Raw genomic sequence first — 19349 nt, 5'->3', positions numbered from 1 at the left:
TACTTAAACAACCTAAAGGCTTGGCCCCGTCCCGTTTGGAGAATGACCCCTTATGGCACAACTTAGTCAGTTATTCTCGCAAAATCATGCATGAGTTATGATGAGAGGTTGATGTAAAGTAGGCTTGCTTCGGTTGAGCACCGGTCATGCTCCCCAGGTTCGGGGCGTGACAGGTACGCTTCCTCTTTGGTTTTTTTTTCTTCTTGCGACACGATACTCAAATCTAGATTCTTGTAATTATAATTCAAGTGAAAAAAAAGTAAGCCTATTTATTTCGGACTTTAAAACCAGTAGCTATTATGCCACTATTACGTAACCCATTAAAAAGAAAGAAAACGCTCTCTATCCAAGACTAAGGACGAAAGATATCCCGTTCATCCCACCACAAACATTTTAATTGTAAAAAAATTGATATGCGTGAGAAATTAACCGTGCCAGGAAAAGAAAAAAGAGTAGCCTCATTTTCGTAAATTGGGTTGAACTTGATCCCATGCACCTATTTGTGGCATCTCTTGAGAAGTCAGTTCTGTCTGCTTTCTTTACCTCCTCTTTATATAAACGGATTCCTCTCCCCTTCTTCATTCTCATAACAAAACAAATTCTACCAAAACTATTATAGACAAACAAGAGAGAGAAGAAAAAGATTATTACTATTTCTTTATTAAATTTGCCTCATCAGTTTTTTGTTTAATTTTCTGAAAAAGGGAGAAAAGTAGATTGAAGTTCATGTCGATCTCAGCTTCTTATCTCAGATTATGCTTCACTTCTCGTCACTACGTATCGTCTTCTCCAGCAAATCAAACTCCTAAGTTCTCTAAAAGTGAGCTCTAAATTCTTCTTAATATTAAATTCTTTTTATGTTTGTACGGTGATGCACAAAAGTACTTTCCAACCACTTTTCCACTGGGATTAGTCCTTTTCATGTTTTGTAATTCATTTTCCTTTTTTTTGGTGCCATAAACCTTGTGATTTTTATTTTCTTCATATTATAGCAAATCAGCCTCTTTCTATCTTTCTCTGTTTTATTTTTTGTGGCTTTTCCCTGCAGACTTAATACTCCTTCTTGCCACAATGTTCCTTTCAGAGGGAGAGAGTCTTAACTCGAGATCACTTAGTGATGAGATAACTTTAATATCATTAGAGTATATATTGACCTATTTTTCTGTTATTTTCAGGGTACACTTCTTTGTGTTAATAATATTTTGTTTTAGTAAATTTTACTTTTCGGCAAAATAAGTTTTCTGTTTGCTCTAAATCATACTACACCAAGACGTGCTATAAGTGCCAGAGCAGTTTACAGTGTATATAAGTTAAATCCATAACGAGCTAAAAGATAAATCAAATCTTTTTGCAGGTAACAGATCATCCGCAAAACATGTTCATATCAGTTCCAATCTGCAATATAATGCAGTTTCCAGACCCCATACACAAGGTACTATCATCATGTTAATTTTCAGAAAATTGCAGGAAATTAAACTTCTTTTCTTTTCCTTCACACACAGAATAATATTGATCGTCTAAAAAAAATGCAGAATACAAAGAGGTATTGCAAAAGGGTAGTTTGCCGGTTATCAAGTGGGACGACACCGTGGAGGAAGAAACACTTGAGGTTGTTAGGCCAAAAAAAGAAAAAGAAAAAAAAAAGTCTTTTGCTTCTTCTTTATTAGTGTACATAAGTTGAGGTTTCTTGTGTTATTATGATTGACTATAAACGGTAATTTATTTATGTAAAAAGGTATACGACGTTGACCCAGCCAAAAAGATTAAAGAACAAATCGATGCTGTCCGATTAATGCTGCGATCTATGGACGATGGAGAAATAAGTATATCAGCTTATGATACAGCTTGGGTTGCTCTAGTAAAAGATGTAAACGGAACAAGTGAAAGTCCTCAGTTCCCTTCAAGTCTTGAATGGATTGCAAACAATCAGTTGGCTGATGGTTCTTGGGGTGACAGCTCTATTTTTTTGGTTTATGACCGTGTCATCAACACTTTGGCCTGTGTTATTGCCTTGAAATCATGGAATGTTGATTCTCACAAGTGTGAATCAGGTAAGAATTTTATGTCATGTATGACGTGTAAAAGAAGTTTTACACTATTAGATCATATACAAAATAATTACATATATATATAGTTGTCCATTAAATATTGTCTTTTTTGGTAAATCTTGAGCGAGTGTCTATTGAAAACAGCTTTTCTACTCCCTCGAATAGGGTAAGGTTTGTATACACATTAACCTCCCCAACTCCACTTGTAAGATTTTACTGAATTATTGTTGTTGTTGTATAGTTATCCATAAAAATAGAATTAGTAATACGAAAGATCTTATAGTCTTATAGATTACGTACTACTTTTTTTTATTCCCTTCCTGTAAGAGCTCCCCACCTTGCTCTTGGGGTGACTCGAACTTACAATCTATTAATTGGAAGTGAAGGATGCTCACCATTTGACTTATTGATTATATGAAAGTTCTTATAGATTACGTACTACTTTTTTTATTTTTATTTTTATTTTTATCCCCTCCCTCCAAGAACTCCCCACCTTGTTCTTGGGATGACGGTTCGAAGTCAGAACGTACTACTTACATGTTATAAGACACCGATTTGTGCAAAAAAAAAATTATAATCGGTACGTAACTATTTTAATCAGTTAAATTGCATTAATAATATAAAAATTTACAGTATAGTGTAAATTCATTAGAGAATAATGCAAGAAAAATGAATAAATAAAAGAACTACTAGGTAATAATAGTGGTGACTTTACATTCCATTTCATTGATTAAGTAATAAAATGTATATTTTCGATGTGATAATTTGCCGCTAACAGACAGAGGCCTAACAAAGTTGTGTCTTCTGGGGTTTTGGAATAGGAATGTCGTTTATAAGAGAGAATTTGAGCAGGATTGGAGATGAAAATGCAGAGCACATGCCTATCGGATTTGAGGTGGCATTTCCTTCACTTATTGAGATTGGCAAAAAATTAGGCTTAGATTTTCCTTATGATTCTCCCGTCTTGCAAGAGATCTATGCCAGAAGAACACTAAAGCTGACAAGGTAATTTTTGAAAGTTGAAGTTATATTCGCACATGCATTTTTTACTTGAAAAAAAGTTAAAGTTTTATGAGTAAAAAACTTCAGAACTTAAAAATCTAATCTAAGTAGGCATTTAACATTAAAAAAAAGAAGAAGTATTTGGAGTTAAGTTGAAAAATGATATTTGAAATTACAAGTATTTCACTTAAAAGTATATTATAGTTTTGTGAGTGGGAAAGGAGTTTTTTCCTAAAATTTTTAAAAAGTGGTGAAAATCCATTTCCAAAAAATCTTCAAATTCAAATTTTATTGACAAATATGTTTTTGAAAAAAAAAATTCAGAACAAAATAAAAATCTATGGATAAGCTGGTCCTAAACCACTTTTTGAATTTGAAAAATTCATCTTCAAAAATTGATCACATTTTTTTTTGGAAAAAAGTGAAAAAGAACTTATGGCCAAACGGAAGCTTAGTGTCGAGTCAAATAATCTTATAAAATGAGACAAGGAGAACTAGTTACAGGAAAAAGTAGCTCATGCACTCGAATTGCCCAGGCATTATCATCTTTCATGCTTCACATCATGAAATTTTTTTAAAGCATATCCAATCTTCTAGTGTATTTTCACTTTGTATTTGATTATAATAGAAAGTAGAACAACTTTACTTTCCATGTATGTGAGTAATGATTACGTGTGGGTGGCAATAGGATACCAAAGGACATAATGCACAAAGTGCCCACAACGTTACTCCACAGTTTAGAAGGAATGCCAAATTTGGACTGGCAAAAGTTACTTCAATTGCAATGTGCTGATGGGTCATTTCTGTTTTCTCCATCTTCCACTGCCTTTGCACTTATGCAAACTCAAGATAATAATTGCCTCACTTATCTCGCAAATGTTGTTAAAAAATTCAACGGCGGAGGTAACTTATATATTGAGAATATAATTTTTTATATTATTAGTATAATTTAATTAAGTTGTATATTTATTAATTTTCTTCAATCATTCAGTTCCAAATGTCTATCCTGTGGACTTATTTGAGCATATTTGGATCGTTGACCGGTTGGAAAGACTTGGCATTTCTCGTTATTTTAAGACAGAAATAAAGGAATGTATTGATTACGTCAACAGGTAGTGCAATTGTCTATTTTAAGGACAGTGATAGTTTATCTTTTTCTAGTACTTGTACTAGTACTATTGTTTAAATTGTGATCGACTTGTGGAATATTATATCTATATTTTTTGTGTTTTTAGATATTGGACAAATGAAGGAATCTGCTGGGCTAGAAATTCCCCAGTTCAAGATATTGATGACACGTCCATGGCTTTTAGACTTTTAAGATTGCATGGCTACGTGGTTTCTGCTGGTTAGTTAATCGTTCTTCTTCACTAAAATGCATGTCTCGTTAACATAATCCATACACCTAATTACCCTACATTTAACTTATATACAAGGATAAGTACGTACCCATTTTTTACGCTGAAGTAGTATATTTTAACTTTTTTATAATAGATTATTTACCAATAGTACAAGATATGCATGTCTCGTTTACATAACTAGTTGCTCTTTATATTGTTATGGGTCAATTTATCATGATAGTGTAAAAAATTATATTTTATCGATACATAGAAGTTAAACTCGATTACCAATCTGTACTGATGAGTGTACTTGCTTATTTTCTCAGACGTATTCAAACATTTTGAGAACAGGGGTGAATTTTTCTGCTTCGTGGGACAATCGAACCAGGCTGTGACAGGAATGTATAATCTTTACAGGGCTTCTCAGCTAATGTTTCCAGGCGAGAAAATACTTGAAAATGCCAAGAAATTCTCCTCTAATTTTCTACGAGAAAAACGAGCTAAAAATGAACTGCTAGACAAGTGGATCATCACAAAAGACCTACCTGGAGAGGTACATATATAGCAGTTGGACTTTTATTCTTTTCTATTTTATCATTAGAAGTACTTTTCTTTTTATTTCCCACATTCAGTATCTTCTTCATATATTATAGTTCTAACTTAAATATTTTCTATTTTAACATGGTTATTTTTATACAGGTGGGATATGCATTAGATGTACCATGGTATGCTAGCCTGCCCCGAGTAGAAACAAGATTCTTTCTAGAACAATATGGTGGTGAAGACGATGTGTGGATTGGCAAAACATTATATAGGTATTTTTAACGATTCATATTCCCTATTCACACAGTAACCTTTTCTTGCACAAAAATAATCTGTGCAAAAATTTAGCGATGATCATTAAAGTTAGATGGATGCTGTAAACATTATTTAGACTATCAATCACCATATATAATTTATTTAATAAACACTGATTGATAACTTAAATATCTGTATTATATTGATAATACAGATATTTGTTTATACTATCAACCTATATAATTTAAATCTCCTAAAAATATTGTCAGTCCTTGTACAACTGTCACAATAAGAGGAGTCGCATATATGATAAATAATGAAGAAACTGTTGTTTTCTTAAGGGAGCTAGCTAGTGAGGATATATTAATATAAAGAGTCAACCTCGAGAGAGTGGCGAAGTTACCAAACCCAATGTAATGGGAGCCCCACCATATTTGGTACTGTATTCAGGTTACAATTTGCAAAAGACGGCACACAGTTTTTATGTGTGTCTTAATGTTTGTTTGGTTATGTTCTATCAAATGAACACTCATCATTGATTTCTCATTCATGTATATGTTCAAGAAATACTACAAAACCAGCGGCTACGTACAATAGAATGCAGTCAAAAAACCCTGAGAAATAGTGGTTTCCTGCAAACATAAGGACAACTGGGAAAAATCAACACTCTTGCTTTTAATAATAACCAACTTATGTTAATAATACATTGGATACTGATGTATTTTATTGGTGGAGAGTCTCTTCAGTAGCCGTCATCTTGATCGCACCTTAACGTTCGCCTATTGATAAACGCCTCAGTTAAACTGACCACTGGAATTCGACGTTTAAGATTTATTTAAAATAAAAAAGCTGAAATCCGCTACCAATTTTTTTTCTTCAACAATTGGTATCTTATTGATACAGGATGCCATTTGTTAACAATAACCTATATCTGGAGCTAGCAAAATCGGACTATAGCAATTGCCAAGCTTTGCATCAGCTCGAGTGGAGACGAATTCGCAAGTAAGTTACTTCCATTACCTAATTCACGTTTGATAGTAAGATAAGCAACAACAACAGTACATCATCCCAAACAAGTTAAAATCAACTATATGAGTTCTCACTTATCACAGTTGTTCATTTAAGCTAACTCATATTATTAATACAAAATATAAATAAAAGTAAAAAATAAGTCAGATATATATAAATAATACTACTAATAACAATAACAATAGTAATAATAGTAATAATAATAATAATAGTATAAAGTTTTTTTTATATTTTTACTAGTATATAAATATTTGATAAGGTCAAAATACTCTAGAGAAGCAATATATTCATACGGCATATTAATAATACTAAATTTATCCCGACTAGCTAGTGTGTGTATATATATAGAGAGAGATCTTTTCTTCTGTTATGTTCTATATATCATTAACTAAGTTTGTATTGGTTTCAAGAAAGTTTGGATAACTCTAGACAATTTCCTCCCATGTCTTTTACTTTATCTAAACGTTTTAAAACTTCATGCATGCAGGTGGTATAAAGAATGTGGGCTAGGAGAATTTGGAGTGAGCGAAAGAAGCTTGATGTTGACGTACTATTTAGCCACATCTAGTATATTTGAACCAGAAAGGTCAAGAGAGCGAATGGTTTGGGTCAAAACTGCTGTTCTTATGGACTGTGTTAGATGTTACTTTAGCAAGAAACAAATATCTGCTGAACACAAGACTGCCTTTATTCACGAATTCACACATTCCACCACTCGACACTACATGAATTCTAGGTAATGACTATTTCTAGTGCCTACTTTCTTCTAGATAATATATATATATATATAATATATATTATAGTATATAAATTACTATATATATATATATTATAATATATATATATATATAATATATATATATATATATATACTAACTACTCCTACAGTAAAGTGTTGTGTCCATATGGCATCAATATCGGGGATGGAGGTAGAGTAGAAGTGCCGGGTTCATCTAAACCCGTAATTTTCAATGCATAGCATAAATTTATGTATACAAATTGATTAAAATTGCAAAAACCGGTACTGTTTGAACCTATAAGTTTAAAATACAATTGGTTCAATGCTTAAAGTCTTAACGGTTGAACTCATAAATTTTAAATTTTGGATCCACCTCTGGTCAATACACTCTTAAGGTCCTAAACAAGGTTAATTTTTTTGCTGATGCTTGATTTTGTACTCACGAGGCTTATATGCAAGCTACATATATGTCGGGTACAATAAAAAAAGATGAAGAATGAAGTGTATAATAGTATGCCTAGCAATAACCATTTTAAATCAAGTGTATAAATTATTTATACAAGCTAAAAGAATGAAGAATCCGGCAATGCTATTTGTGTAAAAAACCCCAAAAGATCGATAAAAGAATAAAATCAGTTGCTATAAATTTTTTTTTGGCGTGACAAATGTTTAACCATTATAACTACATTACGAATTTGTTTGTAGCAATAAGTATTACTACTACTACTTATTACTCTGACTTAGCCCCGGAATATGTAAGGGCATGTAGCAAACCTTTGGCTAATTTATTTTTTGTTACGATATAGAGAAAGTCATTGCAGCTAAAGAGGTTAGTTTAATTAACACTTTAACTGTGTACGCATAATATTGTACTAATGATTATTCAGTGATGGCAATGGCAGGTATAGTGCAGAACAAAAGCTCGTCGCGATTATACTCGGAACCCTAAACCAACTCTCACTGGACGCTTTGCTGACACACCGCAGAGACATCCATCAGCACCTGCGTCATGCTGTAAGTATACTAAATTTTCATCAAATTCAAAGTAGTTGAATTTTTCTTACTTTTCTCATGAATAATTAGATACTACAACTGTAAACACATTTGTATGGTTATGTCTATAGTGGGAAAAGTGGCTGCTGACAATAGGATGGGGATGTGGAGTTGTCGAGGGAGAAGGAGCTGCTGGACTAATAATTTGTACGTTAAATTCATGCACTGGCCGTTGGGTGTCGGCGGAGCTATTGTTGTCCCATCCAAAATATCAAAGGCTAATGGAAATCACCAATAGAGTTTGTCACCGACTTCGTCTCTTTCACCTCTACAAGGTTAGACTCATCTAACAGGGAACTTATAAAATATATCATCGTTACTCTTTCCGTTTTAATTTAGATAAAATAGTTTGGTTTGACACAGTTTAAAATAGAGAAGAAGATTTTTGAAACATGTGATTCTAAAAGCTTAAGGGATAAAAGCTTTGTGGGGCCATAATTTTATTTGTGTGACTATAAAAGCTTCTTCATTAAGGATAAAGTGGGTAAAATAAAAAGTTCAAATTAAATTGTTTCTAAATATATAAATGTCTAATTCTTTTTGGAACGGACTAATAAGGAAAGTGTGTCATTTAAATTGAAACAGAGGTAGTACTATTTGTTCTTTGCTAGTTTAAATTACAAGTTCTAAATGTACTTTTGATATTGTTAAACGCTTTTATTTCTTTCTTAAATTTCATGCTCAGTCTCAGTTAATAATAATTATAGAAGATGTAACGGAGGGAGTATTAGGTTGTACTTTAATTTCGTGAAGTTGAACTTTTGTGGTGGAGCAAAAACTAGTATGAAAGTCGATCTATTAAGATCAGCACAATTGTTCGTATTCATTTTCTTCTTTCAAAGTCTTTATTAGAAAGCACTCACTAACTTAGAATCTCAAATCTCTTTTGACGACTAGAGTTATGTGTGTGTCTAGACTTAGTTGTCATTTTTATTCGAATGATCACAATCACTACATTCTTGTAGCAATCTCTTTCTAGATATATACATTCTTGTAGTATAGCCCCTTTTTCTTCTCTTGACAAAGTCCAAAGAGATATGCATTGCCTGATATTAACAACCAGATGTCCTTGTCTGTCGTGTAATTATAAATCCAGGGACAAAATGCAGACAGCCAAAGAATAGAAAAGCAGCTGGGGATGTTGACGTTTAGTGAGATAGAATCAGACATGCAACAACTAGCGGAGCTCGTGCTATCCCAATCCGATTGTTCAGATGACGATCTGGATGCCAATATTAAAGACACTTTTCTTACTATTGCCAAAAGTTTTTACTATACAGCTCATTGTGATACAAGAACTATCAATTTGCACATAGCCAAAGTGCTATTTGAAAGAGTACTTTAATATTCATCTCCTGTACATCCTTCATTGTAGTAGGGTACGTGTTTGAGCAAAAAGTATTAAACTTCTCGTTAAACTAATTAATGAATAGAATAAAGGATAAATCTCACCCAAAGGTAATTAACTCTAGATCGCAACATATTGCGTATAAAAATTGGGAACAGAATAAACTAATTTAATATTTCTTGAGATAGCTATCATACATTAAGTGAGAACGGTAAGCTTACATCTGTGACAGACTTGGATTACAGTGGAAGGAGTATAAAAGATGAAAAGGAAGCCGAAGATAACTGAGGAATCTTCTCCCCTTGGCTTCATAGTGTTGCTTTTGTTGGTCATAGCCAGTCCCCCTTTATATACCAACATTGTTCCCTTTTATCCAACGGTCTTTGACCAGTCCTCTTTTCCCGCGACAGTCCTTTGTTACTTATTGTCACGACCCAAAATCCACTAAGGGTCGTGATGGCGCAGGACGCCATTGTCAGGCAAGCCAACACTAATTAATTAGTAACTTCTTGTTTTAGATAACTCTGAAATTACTTCTTTTATATATTTAAACAATAAAGAATAAGTTCCACTGGATAAATAAAAATATCTTTAACAATTTCAAATACTGAATAATCCCATAGACATCCCAGAATCCGGTGTCACAAGTGCATGAGCAATTACTAAGAGGATCGAATAAAGTACAATCACTGTCCGGAATACAAATTGGACAGAAGTAAATACAATACGCTGAAATAGACTATACTGGTTGCGTGTCGCCTCGAGAAATGCAGCTCACCTTGTCTCCGTATCATACATGTTGCTACGCCCAGTAGGCCGCTATAAATACCTGTACCTGTGCAACAAAATGCACAGCAAGTGTAGCATGAGTACGAAAACAACGTGTACTCAGTAAGTATCCCGCCTAATCTCGAAGAAGTAGAGACGAGGGGTCGACTTCGACACTTACTAGTGGTCCAATAATGATAAATCGATGATGTAATAAATTGAGGATTTATATAAGCATATTGTAATTCAATAAAGTGAAGCAAGTAAGCAATTCTTTCTTTTATAGGAAATTCCCAAATCCCTTTTCATCACTTATACATTTATTCTCAAACCGGGAAGAAACAATATCACTTCAATAAAGTTCAAGGCAAGCAATACAAGCATGCGCAAATCATGCCAAGGACGTACGGCCCGATCCAACAATATTTAAACTGTGCACTGCCAGAGGGTCGAATGGCGCGAACCATAGATGCATCTATTACCCCGCTCGCGAATCATACATGCGACGTGGTCAAATATAAATAAACACAACAAAAAGTCAATCAAGAGCTCATCAGGGAGCAATTATTCAAGGAAAAACAATTTCTCTTTTAAAAAATCAAGAAACGGTGTCCGGTCTTTTCAAAAATCATTTTACACAGGCAATATGTTTTAAGCATTTTTAAATTGACAACAATATTTCAATTACTGCAAGTAAAACATGCTATTGGGTCCTAGACTACCCGGACTTAAGTGTAATAGTAGCTACGCACGGACTCTCGTCACCTCGTGCGTACGTAGCCCCCACAACTAATAGCACATATTCAATTAATTCACCTATGGGGACAATTCCCTCTTACAAGGTTAGAAAGAAGACTCACCTCGCTCCGAAGTTTCATAATCGGCATTCCACACCCTTCCGAAGACTCAAATTGATGCACAATACTCCAAAACTAGCCAATAATTATGTAAATCCATTAATATATGCTCAATTACTCATAATAATCCAATTTATAACAATTCCTAACCCCAATTGAGAAGTTGACAAAAATGCCCTCGGGCCCACGTGCCCGGATTACGAAATTTTTCGAAGATAAAGTTTACCCATAACCTCACGAACTCAAATATATAATTTACTCTCAATTCCATGTCCAAAATCGTAGTTAAAATCCAAGAATACGAATTTTCTAGGTTTTCCCTGAAACCCCAAGTTTCTACCAATTTCTATACTTTAATACGTAATAATACCGTGTATTTGACTTATAAGGAATGGGAACTACTTACCTTGCCATTGATGATAAAAATCCCCTCTTGAAACCCTCCAAGGATCGTCCAAGCCAAGAGAAAAATGAAAGAAAATGGCCCAATCCCGACTTTAAAACAACTCACTGCCTCCAGCCTTTCCGCACCTGCGGTGCACCAGCCGTACCTGCGGCTCCGCACTTGCGGAAATGCATCGCAGGTGCGGTCCTCTTCAAGCTGGGCGAAATCCGCTTCTGCGATCGCTCAAGCGCATCAGCGCCTACGCACCTGCGCCTACGCACCTGCGCGTGCCTTCCGCTCCTGCGACCCAGCTGCCCCTCACGCGTTCTGCATCTGCGGAGCTTACCACGCACATGCGGGCTCGCAGATGCGGAAATACCCTCGCATCTGCGGTTCCTCCCAGATTTGCCCAAACGCGCTTCTGCGACCCTTTGGCCGCTTCTGCGGCTCCGCACCTGCGGCCCAAACCTCGCAGGTGCGGTTACACCAGAAGGCAGCTGATCACTTCTTCTTCAAATTCCAAAATTGATCCGTTAACCACCCGTAATCCACCCGGGGCCCCCGGGACCCTGTCCGTTCACAACAACCAGTCCCAAAACACATTACGGACTTGCTCGAGGCCTCAAATCACATCAAACAACTCAAAAATTATGAATCGACCTCCAATCCAAGCTTAATGAACTTTAGAATTCCAAACTTCTACATTCAATGCCAAAGCCTATCAAATCACGTCCGATTGACCTCAAATTTTGCACACAAGTCATATTCGACATTACGGACCTACTCCAACTTCCGAAATTAGAACCCGACCCCGATGTGAAAAAGTCCACTCCCGGTCAAACTTCTCAAAAATCTTCAAATTTCTATCTTTAGCGAAATGACTCCAAAATGACCCACGAACCTCCAAATTCACTTCCGATCGCGCTCCCAACACCAGAATCACCATACAGAGCTATTCCCAGACTCGGAATCCCAAACGGACATTGATAATACTGAAATGCACTTCAACCCAAACTTATGAAATTCCTCCAAAATGGTAACTTCCATAACAGGTGCCGAAATGCTCCCGGGTCTTCCGAAACCCGATCCGGACATACGCCCAAGTCCGAAATCATCATACGAACTTGCTGGAACCTTCGAATCCTGATTCCGAGGTCGTTTACTCAAAAATCCAATATTAGTCAATTCTTTCAACTTAAAGCTTCCGAAATGAGAATTCTCTCTCTAAATCAACTGCGAACTTCTTGGAATTCAATTCCGACCACGCGTACAAGTCATAATACCTGAAGTGAAGCTACTCAGGGCTTCAAACCGATGAACGACGTGCTAGAGCTCAAAACGACCGGTCGGGTCGTTACATTCTCTCCGACTTAAACATATGTTCGTCCTCGAACGTGCTGGGAACTGCACCGGAGTTGTCCGAAATCACTATTTAACACCTGGAGAACCTACCCGTGCTACCACAGCTCAGTTGAGCACATTAACTCGATCAAATCTGAAGATATTCTCTTTTATTCAAACAAATAAGCTTAGAACCCAATTCCAACATCCGGAATTCTCCGCCAGGCCTGCTTCCAACATATGAACAGCGTAGTAATCACTACACGAGGTACCAGAACATGACTGCATACCTTTGCTGAATTCTCACCATGCACCACATCATTCACAGGACCATAATAACATTTTCTGATCATAATAACCAACATTCCCCGAATCTGATGCTCACAACCCACCTCATGATATATATATGTCTTGTTCCAACTCTTGCAAAACCTCCACGACAGAAGAGACGTGTAGAAATCCATACTAACTGCCAAGTCAACAATTCATTGAGGCTACATTCTTGACAAGAACATTACCTCATTCTGAACCAAATAATGATCTTTGCTCTTTAATATACTTCATACAATCCGATTGCACTGATCCTAGATCCAATAACCTTTTCTCACCCAGTATAAACTGCTCAGGCAACAAGCCACCCCAGACATGACCAAAAGTTTCATATGATGCCACAATGTGCCAATAGGCTACCAACTCGAACGTGATACATAAGAAAGACGAACTCTGGAAGGGACTACTCCACTCAAGCAGCTAACATGAACTTTCCTCAGAAAATGGAAACAAAACACACAGAATAGAATATAAGGGACTTGTAATTATCATCACACTATTGCGGAGTGCAACCCGATCCAAACAACATACCCATGGCGGCGTTCCACCCGATCCACACATAAAATTCACATAGGGAGACACATCGAGCTAAATTTCTTATTACAACACAATACCGAATATCGGTCACAAGCACGCTAAGTGCATAATACCATCCCTGAGGGGACATGTAGCGCTATAAGCTAACAAACTCAAGCACAACTGAGGTGTGATATATGTTCTGAAACTAAAGAGCCATCCTGCTCACATAACACCATCGCTACGCGGAACCTCAACACATAAGAAATTACTAAGCCGTTTCGCAACTCACACGGCACAATATAGCATTATATGAAATAGCCGACGACAAAATAACATCCAACGTCCGAATACTCCTCCATAAGGAGAGCTATGCTGAAACGAACACATTCGGCCTGATATAGAGCCCATATTCATATTTAAATTCATCCACAGACCTCAAGCCAATTATGATCGTACCGAACTAGGCCAATAATCTTTTCTGAGTCCATAATAACCCCTTTTTCCCCATAACACACAAGAACAACCATCACAACTGAAGTAATCCTCCACAGTCCACAACCCAATAAACTGAGTGCCCTCCAGGCATAAATTCTCAAATTATCGGTATCACCACAATCTTCATACTTGGTTTCATTCTTCAATCAATCAAGTGACTACATGCCACACTTATACAATCTTCCCGTGGGACACGCTCCCCAGACCTTCTATAACAGATAACAAGTCTCACATCCATACCACCGGCTGCACCGACGCTGAAAAGTGATCAAAATCCATAGCCAGGACGCAAGGCCTCTTTCACGAAACACCGATCTCAGGTGGCGCTGAAGACAATGCCAGCTTACTCTAAACATTCAAATCCCTTTCATGCTCATCCGAGCTCGTGACATCCTTTCCAACACCAAGCCGCAACCTTGTTCCTCACCTTCAACTTCCATACCACTCACTGCACTTAACATGCCAACATGTGATAGTACAAGAATCCCATCACAACTCCTGAACCACTAACATGGTAAACACTTTCTCACATGGAAAACTTTCTACTTAACTCATTCCAAGAGAACTATAGCAACACACGAGTGATTTCTCATAACCGTAGAGCATTCAAATCTTCAAGTAGTGGTCTAAGCCATCATAGCCCTTCCGGGATCTGCCTACACATAACAGGCCATAATACTAGAATACTTCCGAATAAAATCAATTATGGCGGCCGACAAGCCTCACCATAGCGTCACAAATCTCTTGCATACTTTAATCACACTGCAGGAACTGATCATTGCCACCAGTATGCCAACCATGGCTAACCAATCTAACCTCTTCCAATTTGTCCTTAATTGCCTTAGCATAATAATAACTTCATTCAACACATAATGCACTCAACCCAAGTGGACTTGTAACACGAGACCATGCTGTCTCAAATCCCACGAACCACTTTATACCTTCCTTGTGCGCATACTCGCATCTCGACTGGCACATCCATTCTGATAATTCCTTTACGAATCCGAAGTCCTTTTCTCCCTTTCCTCCCAATGCTACATTGCAAGCCAAAACATCTTAGAACATTCTGAGCCTCTTATCATAAGCTGCTTCACAAGCTCGATTCTTAAACATACCGCGGCTTGAATCCTTAGGCACCGCATTTTTAACCTTTGAATTCACTAGGACCGATATTGAGAGTCACCCACTCTGACATGGCCCCAAATATAATCAATTGCAAGGCTCCGCTAGCCCATGACCAACCTCTCAAAGAGGCACCCGGCCGAATCACCTTCCTTGCAACTCACTTCTACGCGAAGCACAATTCTTGAGTCTTCCCCAAGCCTGAACAAGAATCGATGATGCCAATTATAGAACACATTCTTTTAATTTCTTTGCTCAAATTACTACTGATGTTCTCTTTCCTTAGCTGAAACAACTTACCAATACGCTGATAACCTGAAACCTCACAAGACGATAATCATACAACCCAATCGTATACGGTGAGACTCTCCCACTTAGCTTGAAGCCACCATTACGCAACTCTAGAATCCAACAAGATTCTTTCTCCATTGTTGACATGATCTAGCACAACCAACCCGCCAAGCTCCTCGAAATCTTTCTGTAAACCATTTATGAATACTCTGAATCATTAACCACATCCACATGTCCGACCTCCTTACCAGATAGCCAGTAGGATTCTTCGTTGAAGCTTTGCCAACCACGCGACTGCTGATCTGCTCACAGGAGATAACCCACCTGTGGAGATTACACACCGACATCTTTCAACGCCGCTGCACGAGGAACTACCACTACATCATTCATAACCCATCATGAGCCCGTGCTCATCCACCAATAGTACTAGTCCGTTCACCTCTTAGGGACATCAACTAAATCTGCGACAATATCTTCCAATTCAAAGTTATGTTGTATCCTTCTTCATATCAAGCAGCTCCTTTCCGTCATATCAATTCTCCCGGCGGTATGCTACCGTAGACTAATTCATCGTCCACTAACATTCCCAAATCACTCCAAACTTTCCTCGAGGGTGTGGTTATCCTGCCACTGAATCCACGTGCTGCTCTGCCACTCTCCCACTTTGGCCAAACCCTCTTCTTTAACAACTATTCGACTTCCGCTTCTTACACTTGGCCTTCTAGAAATTTAACCACCGCATGACACTTTCCACATGTCTTTCATCATCCTTTGCTGCTCAGTTGATGCCTTAGATCAAAATCTATCCCGGTAGCACTTGAACCAATAGACCGCTACTAACTTTTAAACCTTTCCGAAGATTATCTTGCTCGAGACGTCAGCATTAGAAATACACATTCAATCCAGAACCACCGCACCCCGCGATCTCTGGCCGCCGCTTCTCCAATACTATCTTACAATATCCTTCCCCAAAGGCGAATTGTAGGAGGTCTTAACACCGACGAACTTAGTACATTCAACAAGGACAACGACACCTCATCACAGATGAAAATTCCACCACGCTCGCAAATACCAAGCCTTGTTACTCCATCAACCCAAACTTGAACATTCTTAGCCCGATTGCCTTTTCCCTGACGGGAATAAAATACCGAATCTCTAAATCATGCACTGAGTAAACCTCCCTTCGAGTCATTTACTGCCCCGACACGTAGGCAAGCATCGTACCATCACATCAATACCGCACGACAACCGTTCATAAGCATCACGGCAACTTGTGCCTAGCCTCAGAGCTCTCAGAAGTACGGATACTGAGCAAAAATGACAGAATATCCTTCCAGAAGGCGACGATAACAGTCAAATCAACTATGCTAGGAGAAGTATCCCGCACCACTTCTGTAGTACCTTTCAAATTTCTCAATTCATGATTATAATAAGCGCTTCGCGTCGCATAAGATCGATTGGGAAGGAAATAAAGGCATAAGCCTCGAAGGAATCAAATCGCACGATGAGGAAATCAACAAGGGAAGTGCTCCTAACAGCCCTGTAGCCTCCCGAAGATAAGTACATACGTCTCCGTACCGATCCACGAGACTCTACTAGGCTTGCTCATGACTCGTGAGACCTAAGGGAACCTAGTGCTCTGATACCATGCTGTCACGACCCAAAATCCCCTAAGGGTCGTGATGGCGCCGGACGCCATTGTCAGGCAAGTCAACACTAATTAATTAGTAACTTCTTGTTTTAGATAACTCTGAATTTACTTCTTTGATATATTTAAACAATAAAGAATAAGTTCTACTGAATAAATAAAAATATCTTTAGCAATTTCAAATACTGAATAATCCCATAGAAATCTAGAACCCGGTGTCAAAAGTGCATGAGCAATTACTAAGAGGATCGAATAAAGTACAATCACTGTCCGGAATACAAATTGGACAGAAGTAAATACAATACGCTGAAAGAGACTATACTGGCTGCGGGTCGCCTCAAGAAATACAGCTCATCTAGTTTCCGTATCATCCATGTTGCTATGCCTAGTAGGCCGCTAGAAATACCTGTACCTGTGCAACAAAATGCACAGCAAGTGTAGCATGAGTACGAAAATAACGTGTACTCAGTAAGTATCCCGCCTAATCTCGAAGAAGTAGAGACGAGGGGTCGAATTCGACACTTACTAGTGTCCAATAATGATAATTGATACTGTAATAAATTGAGGATTTATATAAGCATGATTGTAATTCAATAAAGTGAAGCAAGTAAGCAATTCTTTCTTTTATTGGAAATTCCCAAATCCCTTTTCATCATTTATACATTTATTCTCAAACCAGGAAGAAACAATATCACTTCAATAAAGTTCAAGGCAAGCAATACAAGCATGCGCAAATCATGTTGAGGACGTACAGACCAACAATATTTAAACTGTGCACTGCCAGAGGGTCGAATGGCGCGAACCATAGATGCATCTATTACCTCGCTCGCGAATCATACATGCGACGCGTTGAAATATAAATAATCACAACAAACAGTCAATCAAGAGCTCATCAGGGAGCAATTATTCAAGGAAAAACTATTTCTCTTTTAAAAAAATCAAGAAACGGTGTCCGATCTTTTTGAAAATCATTATACACAGTCAATATGTTTTAAGCATTTTTAAATTGACAACAATATTTCAATTACTGCAAGTAAAACATGCTATTGGGTCCTAGACTACCCGGACTTAAGCATAATAGTAGCTACGCACGGACTCTCGTCACCTCGTGCGTACGTAGCCCCCACAATTAATAGCACATATTCAATTAATTCACCTATGGGGACAATTCCCTCTTACAAGGTGTGAAAGGAGACTCACCTCGCTCCGATTTCGAAATTTTTCGAAGATAAAGTATACCCATAACCTCACGAACTCAAATATATAATTTACTCTCAATTCCATGTCCAAAATCGTGGTTAAAATCCAAGAATACGAATTTTCTAGGTTTTCCCTCAAACCCCAAGTTTCTACCAATTTCCATACTTTAATCCGTAATAATTCCGTGTATTTGACCTATAAGGAGTGGGAACTACTTACCTTGCCATTGATGATGAAAACCCCCTCTTGAAACCTTCAAGGATCGTCCAAGCCAAGAGAAAAATGAAAGAAAATGGCCCAATCCCGACTTTAAAACAACTCACTGCCTCCAGCCCTTTCGCACCTGCGGTGCACCAGCCGTACCTGCGGCTCCGCACCTGCGCAAATGCATCGGAGGTGCGGTCCTCTTCAAGCTGGGCGAAATCCGCTTCTGCGATCGCTCAAGCGCATCTGCGCCTATGCACCTGCGCGTGCCTTCCGCTCCTACGACCCAACTGCCCCTCACGCATTCCGCATCTGCGGAGCTTACCACGCACAGCGAGCTCGTAGATGCGAAAATACCCTCGCATCTGCGGTTCCTCCCAGATCTGCCCAAACGCGCTTCTGCGACCCTTTGGCCGCTTCTGCGGCTCCGCACCTACGGCCCAAGCCTCGCAGGTGCGGTTACAACAGAAGGCAGCTGATCACTTCTTCTTCAAATTCTAAAATTGATCCGTTAACCACCCGGGGCCCCCGGGACCCCGTCAGTTCACACCAACTAGTCCCAAAATACATTACAGACTTGCTCGAGGCTTCAAATCACATCAAACAACGCCAAATTCATGAAATGACCTCCAATCCAAGCTTAATGAACTTTAGAATTCCAAACATCTACATTCGATGCCAAAATCTATCAAATCACGTCCGATTGACCTCAAATTTTGCACACAAGTCATATTCGGCATTACGGACCTACTCCAACTTCCGGAAGCGGAACCCGACCCCGATGTCAAAAAATCCACTCCCGATCAAACTTCTCAAAAACCTTTTAAATTTC

The 19349-nt window shown here is 38.0% G+C and overlaps 1 protein-coding gene across 1 annotated transcript; it reads left to right on the top strand.

Annotated features, from left to right (window-relative positions):
• The first annotated feature begins 592 nt into the window (after window positions 1-592).
• LOC109217158 (ent-copalyl diphosphate synthase, chloroplastic-like) lies at window positions 593-9369 on the top strand. The gene is made up of 15 exons (XM_019381386.1): window positions 593-820; window positions 1355-1432; window positions 1533-1609; window positions 1736-2051; window positions 2870-3053; window positions 3739-3953; window positions 4042-4162; window positions 4286-4398; window positions 4717-4943; window positions 5090-5205; window positions 6092-6190; window positions 6705-6953; window positions 7859-7970; window positions 8081-8284; window positions 9106-9369. Exons 1-15 carry the CDS (start codon window positions 727-729, stop codon window positions 9352-9354), a joined length of 2454 nt encoding a protein of 817 aa, XP_019236931.1. The 5' UTR covers window positions 593-726; the 3' UTR covers window positions 9355-9369.
• Window positions 9370-19349: the final 9980 nt, after the last annotated feature.

This window comes from Nicotiana attenuata, unplaced genomic scaffold (genome assembly GCF_001879085.1).
Source record: "Nicotiana attenuata strain UT unplaced genomic scaffold, NIATTr2, whole genome shotgun sequence".
NCBI lineage: Eukaryota > Viridiplantae > Streptophyta > Magnoliopsida > Solanales > Solanaceae > Nicotiana > Nicotiana attenuata.
Note: the sequence above shows the minus strand (reverse complement) of the source record. Positions and strands in the feature narration are given on the sequence as shown.

What these genes read in the sequence shown, in the direction of transcription:
- LOC109217158 (XM_019381386.1), top strand. Translation starts at nt 727, where the DNA reads ATGTCGATCTCAGCTTCTTATCTCAGATTATGCTTCACTTCTCGTCAC. An exon ending in TTCCAGACCCCATACACAAG is followed by an intron (nt 1,433 to 1,532) that starts GTACTATCATCA and finishes AAAAAAATGCAG; the next exon opens with AATACAAAGAGGTATTGCAA. An exon ending in TGGAGGAAGAAACACTTGAG is followed by an intron (nt 1,610 to 1,735) that starts GTTGTTAGGCCA and finishes TTATGTAAAAAG; the next exon opens with GTATACGACGTTGACCCAGC.